General features: G+C 35.4%; 1 protein-coding gene across 2 annotated transcripts in view; it reads right to left on the minus strand.

Moving 5' to 3' along the window:
• Window positions 1-15,497, minus strand: part of LOC550811 (protein timeless homolog) — a 180,496-nt gene extending 164,999 nt beyond the window's left edge. For both annotated transcript variants that reach the window (XM_006565432.3, XM_006565433.3), the window contains exons 1-15: window positions 15,367-15,497; window positions 14,773-14,929; window positions 14,497-14,650; window positions 14,233-14,413; window positions 14,018-14,149; window positions 13,832-13,927; window positions 13,527-13,690; window positions 12,403-12,520; window positions 11,112-11,374; window positions 10,542-10,674; window positions 10,305-10,459; window positions 9,144-9,280; window positions 8,914-9,073; window positions 8,750-8,830; window positions 3,096-3,193 (exon numbers count right to left, since the gene is read on the minus strand). In XM_006565432.3, the coding sequence (XP_006565495.2) occupies window positions 3,096-3,193; window positions 8,750-8,830; window positions 8,914-9,073; window positions 9,144-9,280; window positions 10,305-10,459; window positions 10,542-10,674; window positions 11,112-11,374; window positions 12,403-12,520; window positions 13,527-13,690; window positions 13,832-13,927; window positions 14,018-14,149; window positions 14,233-14,413; window positions 14,497-14,650; window positions 14,773-14,866 (1,966 nt within the window). In that variant the 5' untranslated portion in view covers window positions 14,867-14,929; window positions 15,367-15,497. The remainder of the gene's footprint in view (window positions 1-3,095; window positions 3,194-8,749; window positions 8,831-8,913; window positions 9,074-9,143; window positions 9,281-10,304; window positions 10,460-10,541; window positions 10,675-11,111; window positions 11,375-12,402; window positions 12,521-13,526; window positions 13,691-13,831; window positions 13,928-14,017; window positions 14,150-14,232; window positions 14,414-14,496; window positions 14,651-14,772; window positions 14,930-15,366) is intronic.
• Window positions 15,498-17,302: the final 1,805 nt, after the last annotated feature.

Here is a 17,302-nt window from a genome sequence, read left to right on the forward strand (position 1 = left end):
CAAGGCAGATGCATGCAAACGCATCCGGCCAAATGGCGGGGCCCATAAAATGCAAAAAGGGATGTACAGAGGAGAGAACAACGATCGAATCGTGCGAAGAGTGAAACGGAGAGTCAATGGATTTATTTGTCGCGCGCAACTCACCTGATTCAAACGTGTGTAATAACGAACAATCGTCGTCCCTTATCGCCATTTCTCTTCCTTACGCGCTACGTCGATCCATTTTTCTTTTCTTTTCTTCTTTCTTTCTTTTTTCTTTTTTTTCGAGAACACGCCGAATACGTACCCTTTGATACGTATATAATAAATCGAGGTCATAGCGATAAGTTCATGGCGTTTGAAAAAACATTTCTGGTATTATTCGAATGTAAATTCGATGTGGAGGAGGAACGAGATTGAATAAAAAAATTTTTTAGCATTACAGGAAACAGTGATATATGAAGAAAATAATTTGTTTGCGGATAAAAGCGCAGGCGAAATTTCAATTGAAATTGAAATCTGTTTCTATTGAATAGGAGGAGGGGGGGAAAAAAAAAAAAATGAATCGCGTATTCCGTTTCAGAGAATGCAGAAAAATAGAACGCGAGTTATAATCTCGAATTAATTGCACGGGTTACCGGTATAAATATCGGCAGGGTATAGAAAATTTCGACAAAAGTGATAATACAAGATGATCGCTAATTAAGTAGAATGATATACGGGATGTAAATTGAAAAAAAAAAAAAAGAAATAAATTACGCTAATAAACCATGATTGATCGTGCCAATTTTTACGTAAACACCGATCGATACCGATCAATCCTCTCCTATAATAATTCTTCGCTTTAAAATCTAAATCAATTTTAATATTTCACGGAAAATTACATATAAACGCCACTCGCTCGATCAAAATGTACTCGATTTGTGTTGCTTCGCATTCATTAAGAACCGCGTGTCAACCGCGACCGGTGACAGGCAACCGTATATAAAACGAAGGAAATCGAGAAACCGTGACACGAATCGAAAACGTTCGCGAATTGAACGAGTTTGATCGGATTCCAGGCTGCGTTATAATAAACGCAGAAGATATATATATTCTATACCGTATATTCGTATATATATACATATATTGCCGCGTAGATGGAACGCATCATCACGCAAAATCACGGTTTCTGCATAGTTATTCATACATAAATTAGAAGCGTGAAATGAATACCGAGGGTGTGTTTAATTAAATTTGTGTCGTGATGTACGTGCCAGTTATTACAAACCGCTCCCGCGCGGCTCCTTCCTCCCCCTTGAGTAAAATTACCGTGTTTATAAGTTTTTCTCCTCTCTCTGTTAATATCTCCTTAGCAGGAGTATCTGGCAGCACGTTAATTTATTCTTACGGAAATTTGAGCAAGAGAGGGAGAGGGGGAATAGAAAAGAGAAAGAGAGAAAGAGGGAAGAGAAAGAAGAGGCGGAGGTGGAGGGGCGGGAAAAAAAGCGAGAATGAATATTTGAATCCGTCGGAGCCATCCGTGGGAGCATTTTATTGCAGGCTGCCGGCTATTACGTTGAAATTTCAAACGCGAGTAAATAAATGTACTACGGGAGTTATATATGCGTGTACGTCTCGCTGCGAGAAATTTTCGTATCTAAAGGATCTCTACGAATTAATCCCGCGTATTTATTCATCATAAAGCATCACGGTAATGTATCGGTGAGAGTGCGTGCAGGTACAGAAGGGGATCCACTCTGGGGTTTAAAAAAAAGGATGGGGATGAAAGACGACACCTCGATTGAACATTCATTCATTCGGTCAACGATGCTCTCTTCGATTCTTTTTTTCCTTTTCTTTTCTTTTCTTTTCTTTCTTTTTCTCTCCTGTTTCGACGAGGAGAAAAAGGGGAGTCTTTTTCCATCCCCTTCAAGTGGTTGTTTACACCCTTTGTACACGCGTGTATATTCGTATTATGAAAAAAGCTCGACAATATTAGAGACATGTTAACCATTTGTTGAATGAATAGTTTCGTGGATAAATTATACGATACGATCTCATCGATAATGATGACGAATTTCTAAAACGACGAATATCGTAAAGAATGGTATAATGTAATACTAGATCACATTATATCGCTGTTATATCGATGTTTCGACAGTTGTAACGATACTAATGAATTTATCCGTTCAGGAATATATATATGATAATTATATAATATAATATAAAAATGAAGCGCTTACTGATGGAACAATGGAGAGTAGAAAGGCTTTAAGGAATAATTCGGGTGGAAATTTCACGATCGTTGTAAAGAGGAATCAGATCTTTAATCCAATAAATTCGACGGTTAGTTACGAAATTTCTGCGAATTAAATTGGACGGCTTATTACTTTTAGGCAGCACCGTAATAAGAGACTTTCCACTTTATAATCGCGCGCCACCGAAAGTAGCATCCGCAAGTTTCTCACGGGGCTGTGTGTACAGAGAATATAATTTTCTCGATAAATTCAAGTTATACAAGCAATCCCCAAGCGGGAGGGTGCGCGGGGAGGGGGAAAAAGGAGCACGGGCAAAAAGTACCAACGGCCACTGCTCTCAAAGTACGAAGTTTTAACTTTATCTCAAGCTGCCTACAGGAGATTGCAAATATATGTCGTCTCGTTTTCTGGAGAATCTCGTTAGCACGATATTTTCCAGAATTTAATTTGAACGATCTTCGAGAGACGAGGCACGGTATTAGCCAGGGATTAAGTTCCCTTTTCGAGAATCAATTTACCGCCACCGAAAAATCGTGAAGCGTGTGTTTAAAAAATTTATGCCTTTTTTTCTTTTTTACGGTCATCGTTCGAATGCGTGAACAAAGGAATGCTTCCGCTTCCTTTTCAAGAAATATTATTTCCAAGATTAAAAATTATTTATTAAAGATCGAAGAGAAGCGGATTAATCGATGATTAATTAAAGGCATTTTCATGGGGAAAAAAAAGAGCTGCTTACTCAGCTTCTTCTTCGATAAAACATAATTCTATATTCGTTGATTTTTTTATTCATTAAACTACCGACGAGGATTCAAATTTCAAATACGTGAATAATAATAGTGAAGCTTTCGAATTATAAATATGAAAATTCTTACTCACCGCCCAGATCTGCAAAGAATATCTCGCGTAGCGCTAGGAATTCCTCCTCCTGTGTAATATCAGCTCTCCCGAAACAATCGTTCTCGGGCCAGACTTCCCTGTAAAACGATTTCCTGTATTTAGAACGAATCCTCCACAATTTTATAATCAGAGATATTCCACAAAACCGATATTGGAAAAACGATGCACGTAACAATAACTTAAACCATTTATTTAATTGATTTCCTTGATCATTCAGACCAATCCTGTAAAGGAATAATTATAAAAGATATACTATTAAAAAAATATATATACATTTCGAATAAAAATTCATCTACGCTGTTAAGAGATAAAATCGTGCGAAACGAGATTAGAGTGATTAAACAAAGCGAGACACTTAATGACATGTTTCATTATCTCGAGTGGCAAAGACGCGGAAGATGAGACGGCGAAGAGCAGCGAAAGGGTGAGACAGGAGGAAAGAGTGCAATCTCAATGGGTCTCGGTGGAAGGCTCTCTCGAGAACCTCACCGCGATCTACACCAACATCCGGCTGCCTGCGTCAAGTGTTCACACCCTCCACTCTTCCATCCACCTTCGACGTTGTCTCTATACATACATGCATACATAATCCCGGCCAAGTAGCCGTGTTCTAAAATACCTGGAGTAGATAGAAGCTGACGAAGTCAGCCGTGGAAGATGAATAAAAAATCGCGAGGAGAAGACGATGGCGCATCTGTCTCCCGTTAGAATTTCATCGAATTCGTTCCCGATTCTATCGATGATGAAATTCCCAATTTACTGGAAATAAAAAGGTGTAGAAATATTCTTTTTCTCGAAAAAAAAAGAAAAGAGAAAGAAATAGAAAGATACTCGTTGTAGAAGATTCTTGATAATATAGTTTGTTATCCGAATAGAAATGTTTTCTAATCTTTCCACGATAGATGATAATCTCCTCTTCTCCAAATCTTCAAATATTTATGCGCATATATGTAAGGTGGACGATATAAATGAAACAGAGATTGGATAAAAAAAAAAAGGAAAAAAAGAAAAACAAATGAGATCTATTGGAGGGATAATGAAAATCGCGAGAATCGTTTGAAATGAGAAGTACAGGAAACAAAGCTATAACTTGGCGGAAAAGGGAACAGAGTGGAGGAAATACTGATTGCTTCGCATGAGGATCGTCCTTCATAAAGCAATTTCGCAAGAGCGAGAGAGAGAAGAGATGACCGTTTTACGAAAGTTCTATTCCCTGTGAGAATCCAAAAGCGTCAAGGAAAGGAGAAAGTCGATGTACGTGACCAGAGGACAAAGCTAAAATCACGTCTTCACCTTGACGAGGAGCACTCATGAAAAAGGGTGCAGTTAATGGCGGAAGATTTCTAACCCTATGCCAGACGGTGACTGACTTTTCAGGTACTTTCTCTCTCTCTCTCTCTCTCTTTTTTCACCTGCCTTGAATTTTCATTAAAAAACTGCTGCACGTAGAAATATTCTGAAAGGCGGGCCATCTTCAAAGAGAACGCTAGAGAGACGAGGGAACGTGATTGGACGACGAAGTCTAGTGGTCCCACTTGCTCGATAAATGTAGCCCGGTCAGGCAGATACGGTTTATCGTTCTACCGCAACAATACCCGTAAATGGCATCCCCATTAAGCGAAAAACTATTGAAATCAATGTCCTCGGAGTCTCTACAAGTACCTTGTTTCCTCCTGTGTAGCTGCTCTTAATCCAATAATCAGACATTGTGCCAAGGTTTAGAATTCCGTTCTCTGTATCCAGATAATAGAGTCTCTATCGATAATACCGTTCTTTTAATATGCGGCTTATTTCAAATAATCGAATTTTCAAGATGATAACTTTAGTCGAAAGTTATGTTAATCGACGAATAATACAGAGGAGAAGCAAGATCAAAATTATCGTGCAATTATTTACACTGATGGAAGAATGTAATCTTTCCAAATTAATTCTGGAGAGCATATATATTCATTAACAATTTTCTTGTGACAAAATAATCTGATAAAATAACGTTGTATTCGGTTTCAAAGATTAAATTCAAAACGATACGTCGTTTATTTTATCTTTGAACAGTTTTCACGGATCTATCCAGAATCGATCCATTTCACTCCCAGCAACAACCCGATATTCATCCAATGGACAAACAAATTCTGGAACCAACGCGATTAACTGCATCCAGTGTTCCTAAAAAACGCAATTGCGAAACGCAATTCATTTCCTCTACAACAAAACCTAATCCGTTTACAGAGCATGTCAAGCCGGAGGGGAGGGTCAGAAAAGTCTGGCTACTTTCGAGAGTGCAAAATCCCTGACTCGTGGGGGAGAATCCAATAAGCGGGTGGGGAAAGGGTGAAGATGCAGCGAGAGGGGCGTGGAGGGGCGAGAGGGAGGGTACGTGCTGTCCCCAGGGCAGAAGAAGTGGCTCGTATGGGGTCGCTGCTGGTGGCTGTCTGAATAGAAATCCAGTACCATACAATCCCCATTATCCCTCGATTTGAAGTCCCGCGACAATGGAATCTCTCAGACGCGCCTCTCCGCCCCCCCCCCTCCCCATCGACCAACCCTCCAATCCCATCGCCCGAAACGGCTCCTTTGCCAGACACGGAACGAATAATTTCGAGGCGTCGATTTTCGCCCTTGACACACGAACGACATTCAAAACCCTGTTCATCTTTTTAAGGGAACGGGCGAAACAGGATCACTTATTAGAATAAATTGGCCCTAAACGGTGTCGATCGATGACTATTATTAATTCTGGAGAAAAAAAAGGGGGGGAAGGGGAAAGTATGAAAGATATCACGTCGAATCACGAATCCATTATCGATATTAATAATTTCTAGACGAAATTATAATCGTGCTCTCGATTAATTTTGCAACGTGGAGGAATATTATTATGCCTGGAATGAATAATCTCAATGATTTCAACACGATTCGATTCCTCGCTCACTGTCCTCGATTTGCTTTTGATTAAAAAATCCAGGATCTATCCTCGAAACCAAAGAAGAGCTTTAGCAAGAGATTTTAGGAGGGAGAGGGGGGCAAATAAGGGTTCGTTGATTATTCGGATTATTCGAATCGTTTAAAAGAAAAAGAGGGGCGAAAGCCGCGCTTCTCCTCCTTAATTATCCTACGACTTTGAATTATCCAAGCTCGCTCCAAAGTCAGCACACTTTGCCAGTGGCGGCGAAGGCGGACGGTGTAAGTAGAAAATTAGAGGATTTGAGTCGGTATCTAAGCGGCGGAGAGTATTTGCTAAGCAAACGGAACGCGATCACCGGAAACTCTTCGTCGCTTCTCAAGGACAAGCTGCACATCGTACAGATCTATATATATATATATATATACATATAACGAATGAAACGAAATTCAAAGCATTACACTGTTTACCGTAATACCGGCAGATTACCATAAATGTGTTATTAATATCCCCAAGCCTACTATACGCTACACAGTCAACAGTCTGCTGCTTCCTTTTATCCTGTTGTATGCACAAGGTCGGCACGAACCAGAAGCTTCCATTGTGTACCAGCTATGGCAAAGCTTTACCCTCCACCCACCCCATAAAATGGACGATGGAATATTACGAACAATCTCCTAAAGTACTACAGTGGAAGTACTGTGGCGATGATACTGCCTAAAGAAAAATCTGCAGGAAAGGCTATAACTCACCGGTTTTACGAGAGAAAGAGAAAGAAAGAGAGAGAGAGAGGCTGTTCACGATGAAGCCGTTTTTTTTTGTTTTACCTCTCCCTTCCAGTACCTTTGAGACTGTGTGTCAACTGCGAGCAAAGTTTTCGACTTGCTTGAAATCTTGTTTGTTGATATTAAGGATACTTCTTTCTCAGACATCATCTTCAAACAATTTTAAAATTAAAAAAAAAAAGAAGGAGTTATTTAAATGAAGGATTTCTTCAATTAAAGGGATGCAATAAATTCAAGAATATACGTGTGTGAATATAAAATGTATAAAGAGAAGTTAAGAGGAAGAAGATGAATCCATTTTTATAGCTTTGCTTAATTGTTCGATAAATATTTAAATATAATCGTTTATCCGTTCCGTCAATTAATTCTGATACGTATAATTGATATATATGTACGGTGAAAATGGAATCCTTTGAGAGAGTTGGAACGAATGTTAAAAAAAGAATCTTATCCTCGTCAATAAGTCTGGAAAGAATAAGCAGTATAATACCGCAAAAGCATTGAAGCGGCGATTAAAGCTAGCAGCTTCGGAAGGATCGATGGAACGGAATGGGGAAAACAACTTAACGAAGGGAAAAAGACTGGTGGGTATATTTAGAGGCGGGACACACTTCAAAGGGACAGGGTTCAGTGTCGCTTAGGGCTCATTCAGACGAACCGACATGCATTGACATATTTCAAGAACGGACCATCCCTTTCAGATTTAATGTAATGTAAATACCAGTCGAAAGAGAGCAAACACTTGCCAAACAGTTGACCAATTAATTGGCCCGGGAGGATTCCAAAGAAGACGAGAAGGGGGGGAAAAATCGAATGCTTCCATAAATCAAACTTCTCCCTCGATAATTCGATACATGAACTGTTTGATTTGAAACCACTGGCACGAACTCTCGTCTCAATACGTCATCATTTGAAATTGGAAAAAGATCATCTTCAATTTTTTTAAAAAATTTTAATCCATTATTCGGATTTTACAATTTTCACCGATACTCTCTGTAAAGATTTATTAAGAGATTCTGGCTCGTCAATCGGTTTCCACTGAATTTCGAACCGCGCACAGTTCATTTAACGGAACAATTGCGTTTGCTATTGTTCACTTTTCAATTTTCGCTGCATCGTTCTTTTGTTTGGGGGAAAAAAAAATAAATAAAGCTTTGGTAAACTACCTATAAAGGATCGGGAGATACTCCGAAACCACTCAGCTCGTAGCTTTAACGCGTATTGTGCTCGACCGTGAAAAAAAAAGACAGAGGTTAGCAGCGAGAGTGCAGAAGCGGGGATAGAGAGAGAGAGAGAAAGAGAGAAAGAGAGAGAGAGGCATTTTACCGAATACATTAAGAAACTCTGGCCGTGGCGCACGAATCGACGACCAAATACGAAAAAATTCTGCGGCAAAGTGTTATCAACCTTACTATTATTTTCACCTTCGTGACTCGTACCTGTTTCTTCCCGTAAATGACATTTTTAAGCATTGTTCAAATCCATATCTCTACGCAAAAGGGGGGAAAAATCGCATTTTATGCGCACGAAGAGCGAAAGAGTGAAAGACCGTGGAAGGATGAAACGCTTCCCTCATACTTGACCAAGCTTTTCGACCTCGATTTATCCACGGGATCGATAACAGTTAAGCTATTCCGCCAAGTGAATTCCAGTAATGTGAAACTCTGAACGTAGGGAAACTCATTAACATGCAACGGTTATTTACATTATGAACAAATATCAATGTGACTAATTAAATTTATGTATACTGTAATTATGAATTAATAACATCGATACAAGTGTACAACACATTAATGTGTTACGGGATAATGAACGAAGTTGTCGAAGATAACGAATAATAAAATTGTATAATTGTTATATCGTGACAAATTAAAATTAAAAGGTTGCCTTTCTTTTCGAAAAAGAAAATTAACAAATAATTTTATAAAATTGCTGCTTAAAAAATAACTCACCTCGACGCACGAAGAAGGCCAACAGCTTGCTCGAGAAACTTTTGCCGCAATAACTTTTGAATCTTCTTCATAGCATCAACTCTGGGAACAGGAAAAACGATCGACAAAACGTCGATAAAATTACGTTTATTATTTTTTCAATTTGCCGATGTTAAAACTCATACTTTTGTTCATCTATAGGCACATCCAAAGTTGCGTCGAACGGTATCACTTCCGGTATTGTCCCTTCCCGCATCACGATGGACAGTTGAGGACTAATTTCATCCCATCGTTCTTCCACGCTTGGAGGTGGCGATTGTTCGCTCTTTTGCTCACTTTCTGCCTCTACGTTTTTTGATATTATTAAAAACTATAATTCCAACTTTTCAACCGAGATAAAACATCGCTCCCTTACTTTTCTTATTTTTCTTATTCCTTTGTCGTCTGTTCTTCACTTGCTGGACCACTACGCTTCGTTTATTCTTCTCGCAATAGTTGCTCAACATTTTTAGGAAAACGTGCGCCGTTGTTGTAAGATCGATCAAATATTTGCTACAAATGTACACTCGTTAATTGTATTTCAAATAATTTTTTCGATCAAATTCATTTGTCACAAATCACATATAAAATTATTCAAAAATAAGATTAAACGAAGAGTGGAAAATGAATAGAAATTTTTTTTAATCGATCCCCCCCAATTTTATCAGTTCAATGAAATAATTCTCGCTACAAAGTGAGAGCAATATTCTTCCTCGTGAAATTAATACAGTTCACCGTTGTGCGGCACGTTGTGTTTGCCGGTCGTAACATCAGTTCGACCAAGTTTCCAGCACCCGTCAATTCTTGTTTTCGTCCCCGAGACGTCGAAGTAACGACGATATCGCGGCACGGTGTGTTCCGACCCTTACATTTCCGTAGTGGAAATCCTCGCAAAACCCGTCAAACTCGCGAAAAGTTGAACGGCCGTCGCCTTTTCCCATTTCGCCGGCCGGAAGGTCGATAAAAGTTGTTTATTCCCAGAAAGAAACGCGAAGGAAAAAGAGACGGGGGGAAGGGAGGGCAGACAAGGGAGGACTCGATGATGGGGAAAGGGGGGGGGGCGTGATCGAAAAGAAGGGTGAACGAGGAAGGAGTAGCTCTCCTCGTTGTTCGAGGCCGATTGATTTGAGAGTGAATCAATCTGTCCGCGATAGATAAAACTTTTAGCAAACAGTTTTTTTTTTTCTTCCTTCCTTTCTTTTTCATTTTCCACTCCTATCCACTCGATAAACAGATGCTCGAAGCATCTGTGAAATGGTATGACCAACGAAAAGTTTCGCGAGTTTTTACAAAATTTGTACAAAATTTTCCTCTAGAGGGGACGTTTGATATTTATCCGTGGAAATAAATAAAAGTAAAAATTGCTTTGAAATGTTTGTGACGAGAGGAATAATATTTCGCGATATATCTTTCATGAATCATGGAATTAGTATAGTGTGAACAGAAATGGCTCGTGAAAATATTTCGTTGCTTATACTTATGATGAAAAACGTTTTGATACTCTAACAAACAACGTTGTAACGAGATATGTACGAACCGAGACATTTTAAGCTCGTCGAAATTGAGAAGCTGGGAAAGAATCGTTTCCCGATATTCGGGAACATAAAACACGTTACTCTTAATAACCTTGCTGGATTCTCTAACACCACGATCTGTGCTTTGATCCATCGCAATTAGAGTGTACAGAAGTTCCTGTGATAATAAAAAAGGAAAGAAATACGTATTTCTTTCCGTTCCATTCGTCGAGCAAAAATAAATATAATCAGTCCCTCACCTGATATGCTCTCAATGCTACGTGTAATCTACAAGACCAAAGAGGAATTTTCTTTTTGTCCGTAATTATCATCTCGTAATAATGCTCCATTTGTCTTTGCACCAAATGAAATATTTCCGTAGATATCGTTTCACTGTTGATAAATATCATATTATATATATATATATAAAACAGAAAATTGTAAAATCGATTAAAAACACCACTGTTTAAATTTCAAACAATTACAAGGATAAATTAATTACGAATAATACACGAGAATTCTAATTTTTTGGATAAATTATGAATATTCTAAACAAAGAGGAAATATCACGATCGCGAATTATTTTTACATGCCTGGAATGATAATGAGACGTCATTAGAAGAAAAATTTAAATCCCTAGAATACATATTGCTTAAAGCAGTGCACGTAAAGCGCTTGTACTAAAAATAGAAAATGTTGTCTCGAAGGCAAGAATCTAAAGAGAGCAACGATGCGTATATATAACGAGCTAGAAAAAAAATCTTCTTTCCTTTTCTTCGTTTACGTCGTTTTGAATTTCTCTTTTTCATTAATGAAAATAAAAGACTTACCTCACATATTTCACCTCGAATTTGTAATGCCGATTGAACTCCATGAAGAAACGCAAAGTCCACAGATAGCAAATTGTTTCGGTTTGCTCGGTACTAGTAGCACCTATTATACAAGATCTTGCGTATTTCATCACGGGATTATAAGCGGCGTTCAAAAACTCTACGCAGAATTCTTTTAAAAACAGCCTCACGCTTAGCGTAGAGGTACGTTCGCCCCTTGGATCCATCATTGGACGTTTGTTTTTCGGTTTCGACATTTTTTTCTGTGATTGAAATCACATCGAGATCAGCATTATTATATTGTACATTTAGGAAATATTATTTTTTCAAAAATTAAAGCGTAAAATATACATTAATTCATTTATATATACGTCAAATTATATTTTCTCGAATTATCTTTAAACTGGTTTGCATATTACATACGATATATTTTATTTCATATTATTATCATAAATGTTGTTTATTGCTAACGAAAATAAACCATTCGTGAAATTAAAGTTACAATCTCTTTTCTCTTTGTGACGAACCCTTTTGTAAGACGATATAATATAATAATATCATATTGCAAAACTTTGTTACAACAAGATTAATATAATATAATTTAATAAAAATAATGTGATATCTTTTACACGTTTTCTTCTTTTTGCTCGTAAAAATGTAAAAATTCGTGGACAATGTTGGGGAGAACGGAAAAAACGGAATGATCAACAGAGGGGAAACTTGTGGAATTCTATAAAAGATATAGCGGGGAGTCACTGATCACCTCAATTCGGATAGCCGTCAGGCATGTGACCCGGTAGATTTATGACAGTCCATAATGAAACAGGGCACGAAGAAGCAGGGAAAAGTTTGTCCTGAAATACGGGTGTTCCGCGCAGAGGAGATGATAATAACGATGTAAGGGGGAAAGGGATCGTTTTATAGGCGAGCAGGACACGAGACACGAGAAAAGGAGGAAGAGGAATGTCCGCGAAAAGAGCGGTGACCTAGTTTTAAATGCTTCTGCGCCATTAAGCAAGGAGCCGGTTCTAATTACGCGAGGATAGCCTTAATTAACAACCGTATTTTCATTCAAATCCACCCAACCTCCTTTCCTACTTACTCATTAACGAGAACTACCGTTAAAAACCAAAGATTAATTGAATAGAATCGTTTCTTGGTTTGATGATTCATTTCCTTTATTTGAAAAAGAGCCCCTCCCCCTCCCGAAAAAAAGGAGAGAAAGAAAGGGAAGGAAAAAATCGGTGATGAAATCGCTTTTTATATCGGAATTAAACGTACTAATAATTACCTTATCTTGAGCAAAGTTTAACGCCTCGATTTTTTGGTACGGTTTATGACATATTAGTTGATTCTCACCAATGGCTTTCATGTTTTGCACCACGTAAGTCCCACCAAAATGGGAATGTCTAAACATATCGAATAATTGACAAAAAAAAAAGAAAGAATAAAAATAATTATATCGTATATATTAATTATTGTAAAATAATTGAAATATATTTCAAATTTCCTATCTTAGCGCGCAAATTCAATTTTATATATGACTTCTGAAAATCTAATCAATAGCATAGAAGGCAGCTGTCACTAGCAGAGAGTTTGCTAAACGAGAAAGAATATTTTCTACCTCTCGCATTTATTTTCGTGATCAAATCTTTACTTGAATTATCTCGAAATTTAAATTTTAAAGAAGTTAAAAATTAAAAATAATTACGTCGAAAATTTAACTATCTAAAATATTTAAATTTAAATATTTAAAAAAAAATAGAATCTCTGAATAATTTATTCCATTACAAACTTTTTAGATCAAAAATTATATATAAAACTTTATATATAATTTTGTTACTTCGACACTTTTTATCTTTGTGATATTGGGCATAAAATTCCATTCTGGATTATGCCACTTACGATATCAATGTTCATCGACCGATTCATAAAATGTAAGAGAAGATCAATCTCTTTGATTTTTTTTCAAGTTGTAGAATGCTTTTCACGGGAAATAGAGCCAAGTAACAAAAAGACGTGAATAATGCACGACACAAGAATAAAACACGTGCACTTTCCAACAAGTGGATAAAAGCTTCTACTCAGATGCATGAACTTATTTCAAAAACTAGGTCACATTTATCACATACGTGGTATTGTCATTACAAAAATAAATTATATATTTCTTAATAACATTACTTAAATTATATAATTGATTATTTATTATTGTTATATCTACGATATATTTATTTTTAAATCTTATGTTAACGTAAAAAAAAAGTAAATAAATAAGTGGAATTTTTTTTATTTCTTTAATAGAATTTATTTTATTTATTTATATTCTTTGGATATACGAAAAGTAAAATACTTTTATTACACATAAATTGAAAAGAATAAAAATAAATGGAAAAAGATAAAGCTGATTAAACTTACCTAGCACTTGCATACTTCCTCACTCTCTCCAATTTTTTCTCTTTTTCTTTAAGTCGAGCAGCTAAAAGTGTTGCTTCATCTTTTTCTTTTTCGGCGGTACTACGTTGCAAACCCGATTTTGCTAATTGATTCGCATTTTGATCACGAAGCATTAACGATATAATCTAAGAACGAAACTTAATATAAAATATCATTGCAAATTCGTGGCAATGATTTATTTTAATTTAATTCAATTATTTCAATAAAAAACTGAAGTGTTTGAAATAATATAATATATAAAAATATTTATTTTATATCTCACATACCTCTAAAACTTGTAAATGATATTGTTGTTCACTTCTATTACTAGCAATAAATAATAACAAATCAACCACTCCTGATGCATTGAGTGCAAATAAAACCTAATAAAAGTGATATACAAAATGACCTATATAAAACCTAATAAACAGAGTATACATTCCTATACAAACAAGACATATTCAATGTCATACCTCATCATGAATTGTAGCATCATTATCAACACGTTTTTCATTTTCATCAGGTGGAATTTGCAAAACGTTTCGAATAAAAATAAGAATTCGTTCAATAATCATTTCTTTTTCTTCCCCTCTGTCTATATTATCCTATAGGATCAAAATGTGATATAGATTCTCTAACATCTAACTTCTAAACATGCACATACAATGTACAAGCTAAAACAACTTACTAATTTAAGAATTTCACTTAAACGATTACTTAGTACTGCCCATATACGATCATCAGTCAATGCTATTTTATATTCTTGCGTATATGAAATCAATTTTTGATATATAGTACGTTGCATTTTATCAGTTGGAATTTGTTCATTATATATTAATAATACTGGACTTGTTATATTAATAATTAACCTAATAAAATAAGAAATTTTTTTGTAATGGGATCAAAGAGAATATAGAATATTAAAATATATTTTGAGCAAGTTATTACTTGCCTTAATAATACATCCCAAAGTTGAAGTTTATCAGAATGATCAACAAAAATTTTTATGAGATCAGTTTGAAGTAATTTTGTTTGACCAAGAAATTGACGTACAACATGAGATTCGTCATCTCTTCTTAAATATTTAATAAGATCCTTTATAACATCTATTATCAATTTAATAATTTTAAGAATGTTTTTTTGTATAGAAAATAATGAAAATTTATTCATTCAAAAATATTTGATATAATTACACAAAATATACGTATAGAAATAAAAACTACTTTACCTAAACAATGTTTATCTAAATGATATTTAGATCCATCATAATAACCAAGTGCAGCACACGTAGCTGCAAGTTCAGTAGAAAGATAATCTGACATTATAATTTTAATATATATCTCTTTCTACTGAATTCTAAATATCATTACTAGATTTTAGATCACCTGTAATAAGCAATGGAACTGTCAAACCGCTATAGTTTTATTAAATATCAATTTAATAGCAAAAGTTATAAAGTTATAATAAATATATTATAATTCTAAATTACAAATGAATCTATGAGTTACTATTCTATAAGTTAGTATTTGAAATTGAATATTTTCTATTAATATCAAATTTTATATATTATAAATTCTTTCTAAAGTCTATACATTCTATATGAAATTAATACAATATATTTTCCAGATTTATTAAAGATAAATAAAATATAAAATACGGACATGATTAAATAACAAAACTATCATTAATTTAATTTATAAAATCATTGTAATCATATAATACGCATGTGATCAATTAGCGTCATGATAATTGAGGTTAATCTCGCTTTATAAGTGAAAATTATATAAAATAAAATGTGAATAAAATTATTATTAATACTCACGTATGTAGAAAAATTCTAAGTTGATGTAATAATCAGCATTTAACACTATCACTCAACATTTAACACTTAATAATCATAAAAATAACTATGCACAGCACAACGAAACGTCAAACGCAACAGGTGATGTAAAAAGCGCGGGAAAATGTCCGCTCTCTTATTATGAAATTGACCGATAGAGTGCTTTCGGTTTGTTAATTGTAAATCGAGAAATCGATAAATTTCTCGATTGTCACATTTTAATTATAAATTTTTTTAAAATATAGATTTTTGATGTAGTATTCTTTTTCAATAATAAAAGGGAACAAATTGTAAATATAAGATATGTAATAAGATATGCATTTTTAATAAGAAAAGAATATAATTTATTTTACAATCATTTTTTAAGTATTTTTTTTTAATTTTAGCTTCTTTCTTTTTTCTTTTTTTTTTACTTTTTAATTATTTATTTTTATTATTAATTTCTACAATTCTAGCAATCAATATATCATTATACAATATATATAAATCATTCTTTAAATTTCTTTTAATTGAGGATAAAATGAATAAGAGAAATATAACAATAAAATAAATAAATTTTCAAATTGCATACAATTTCTATAATGATTCCGTTTCTATGTTTATTTAATAAAAATCTCTTACTTCTCTTCCTTACCACTTTAAAGTTATAATTTTAATGAGTGGTCCTTATAAAACATTTAATTAATTGCACGAAACGAACGATTGCTTTGCGAACTTGGTAAACATTGGGGAAAGTACTTAAAACTTTCTGCGGACCCATCCGAAAGCGAAAAATTGAAAAATTTTCTTGTCTCTTTCGCGAAACGGTGGACAAAAAAAGAACAAATCGTGACCCTTCTGAAAAATTATTTTCACCAACTTTGAAGCGTATCAAAGCCGGAATCGGCCAGAATTCCCTTCGTAACTTTTTCTTTCCTCCCCGTGGATGAGAAGATGAAAGAAACACCAAAGAGACTCCATTATTTCTCTATATAATACCGGGGAATCGCGCTTCGCCACGTCGAGCAATCTGCGATAGGTATTATCCACGAGCGAGGAAAATAAAGCCATAAATTCAATTTCGTTGGCTACCGGCTACACGAAAAAAAAAAAGAGAGCGCGAAAGAAGACGATTCGTTCACCCCTCCGTGATGGGTACACACTGTTAAAAGAAAACCGATACGAGAGAGATCGAAAGTGAGAGAGATTGGTGAAGAGATGGAAACACACAAAGGGTGACAAGTATCGCGTGTTACGAGGAGAAAGAGAATAGAGTAGATAGAGAGTGGATAGTCGTATTTGATTACCGTGGAACAAACACGGGGCGATCAATCAATATCATCGGTCTTATCTGGGTCAATAGGTTGTCGACCATTCGTTTGCAGTGTATCTAATTAACACTACGTCTTATTTGTTTATTCTGTTACATTTGTTCCCCATCGCCTTTGTCACTTTCCTTTGTCTTCGGCGTTCAAATCCAACAGCATGAGCAAACAATCCCCGATATACAGTTGTCAAGCTTTTGTTGTTTCGAATTCACGCTTCCATTCTCGTGCAAATGCTTTCGAATATTTAGAACGGCAATGGAAATCATAGGGGATCGAGCGAAAATAAATTCATTTTGGAAATTCTACGACGCATAATCGAAGTAACGAAGAAAAAAAAAAAGAAGAAGAAGAAGAAGAAATATTGGATTCTGGACACAAGGGGTACGTGACGTTGACTTGTTCGAAGGCAATCACCGTCTCATTTAAGCACGATATTTCATTAAACCGCGATAATAGAGCAACAGACTCCATATTCGAACTTAAGAGATGTTCCACAGGCTATTTCGCAGTTTACTATGGAAAATTATAAGTCTCCTTGCCGCGAGAGTTGGCAGTTAAATGTCGTGTGCATAATCTACTCGTTAACTAGTTAATTTAGTTAAGTTTCGTAA

This window comes from Apis mellifera, linkage group LG4, assembly GCF_003254395.2.
Source record: "Apis mellifera strain DH4 linkage group LG4, Amel_HAv3.1, whole genome shotgun sequence".
Taxonomy (NCBI): domain Eukaryota; kingdom Metazoa; phylum Arthropoda; class Insecta; order Hymenoptera; family Apidae; genus Apis; species Apis mellifera.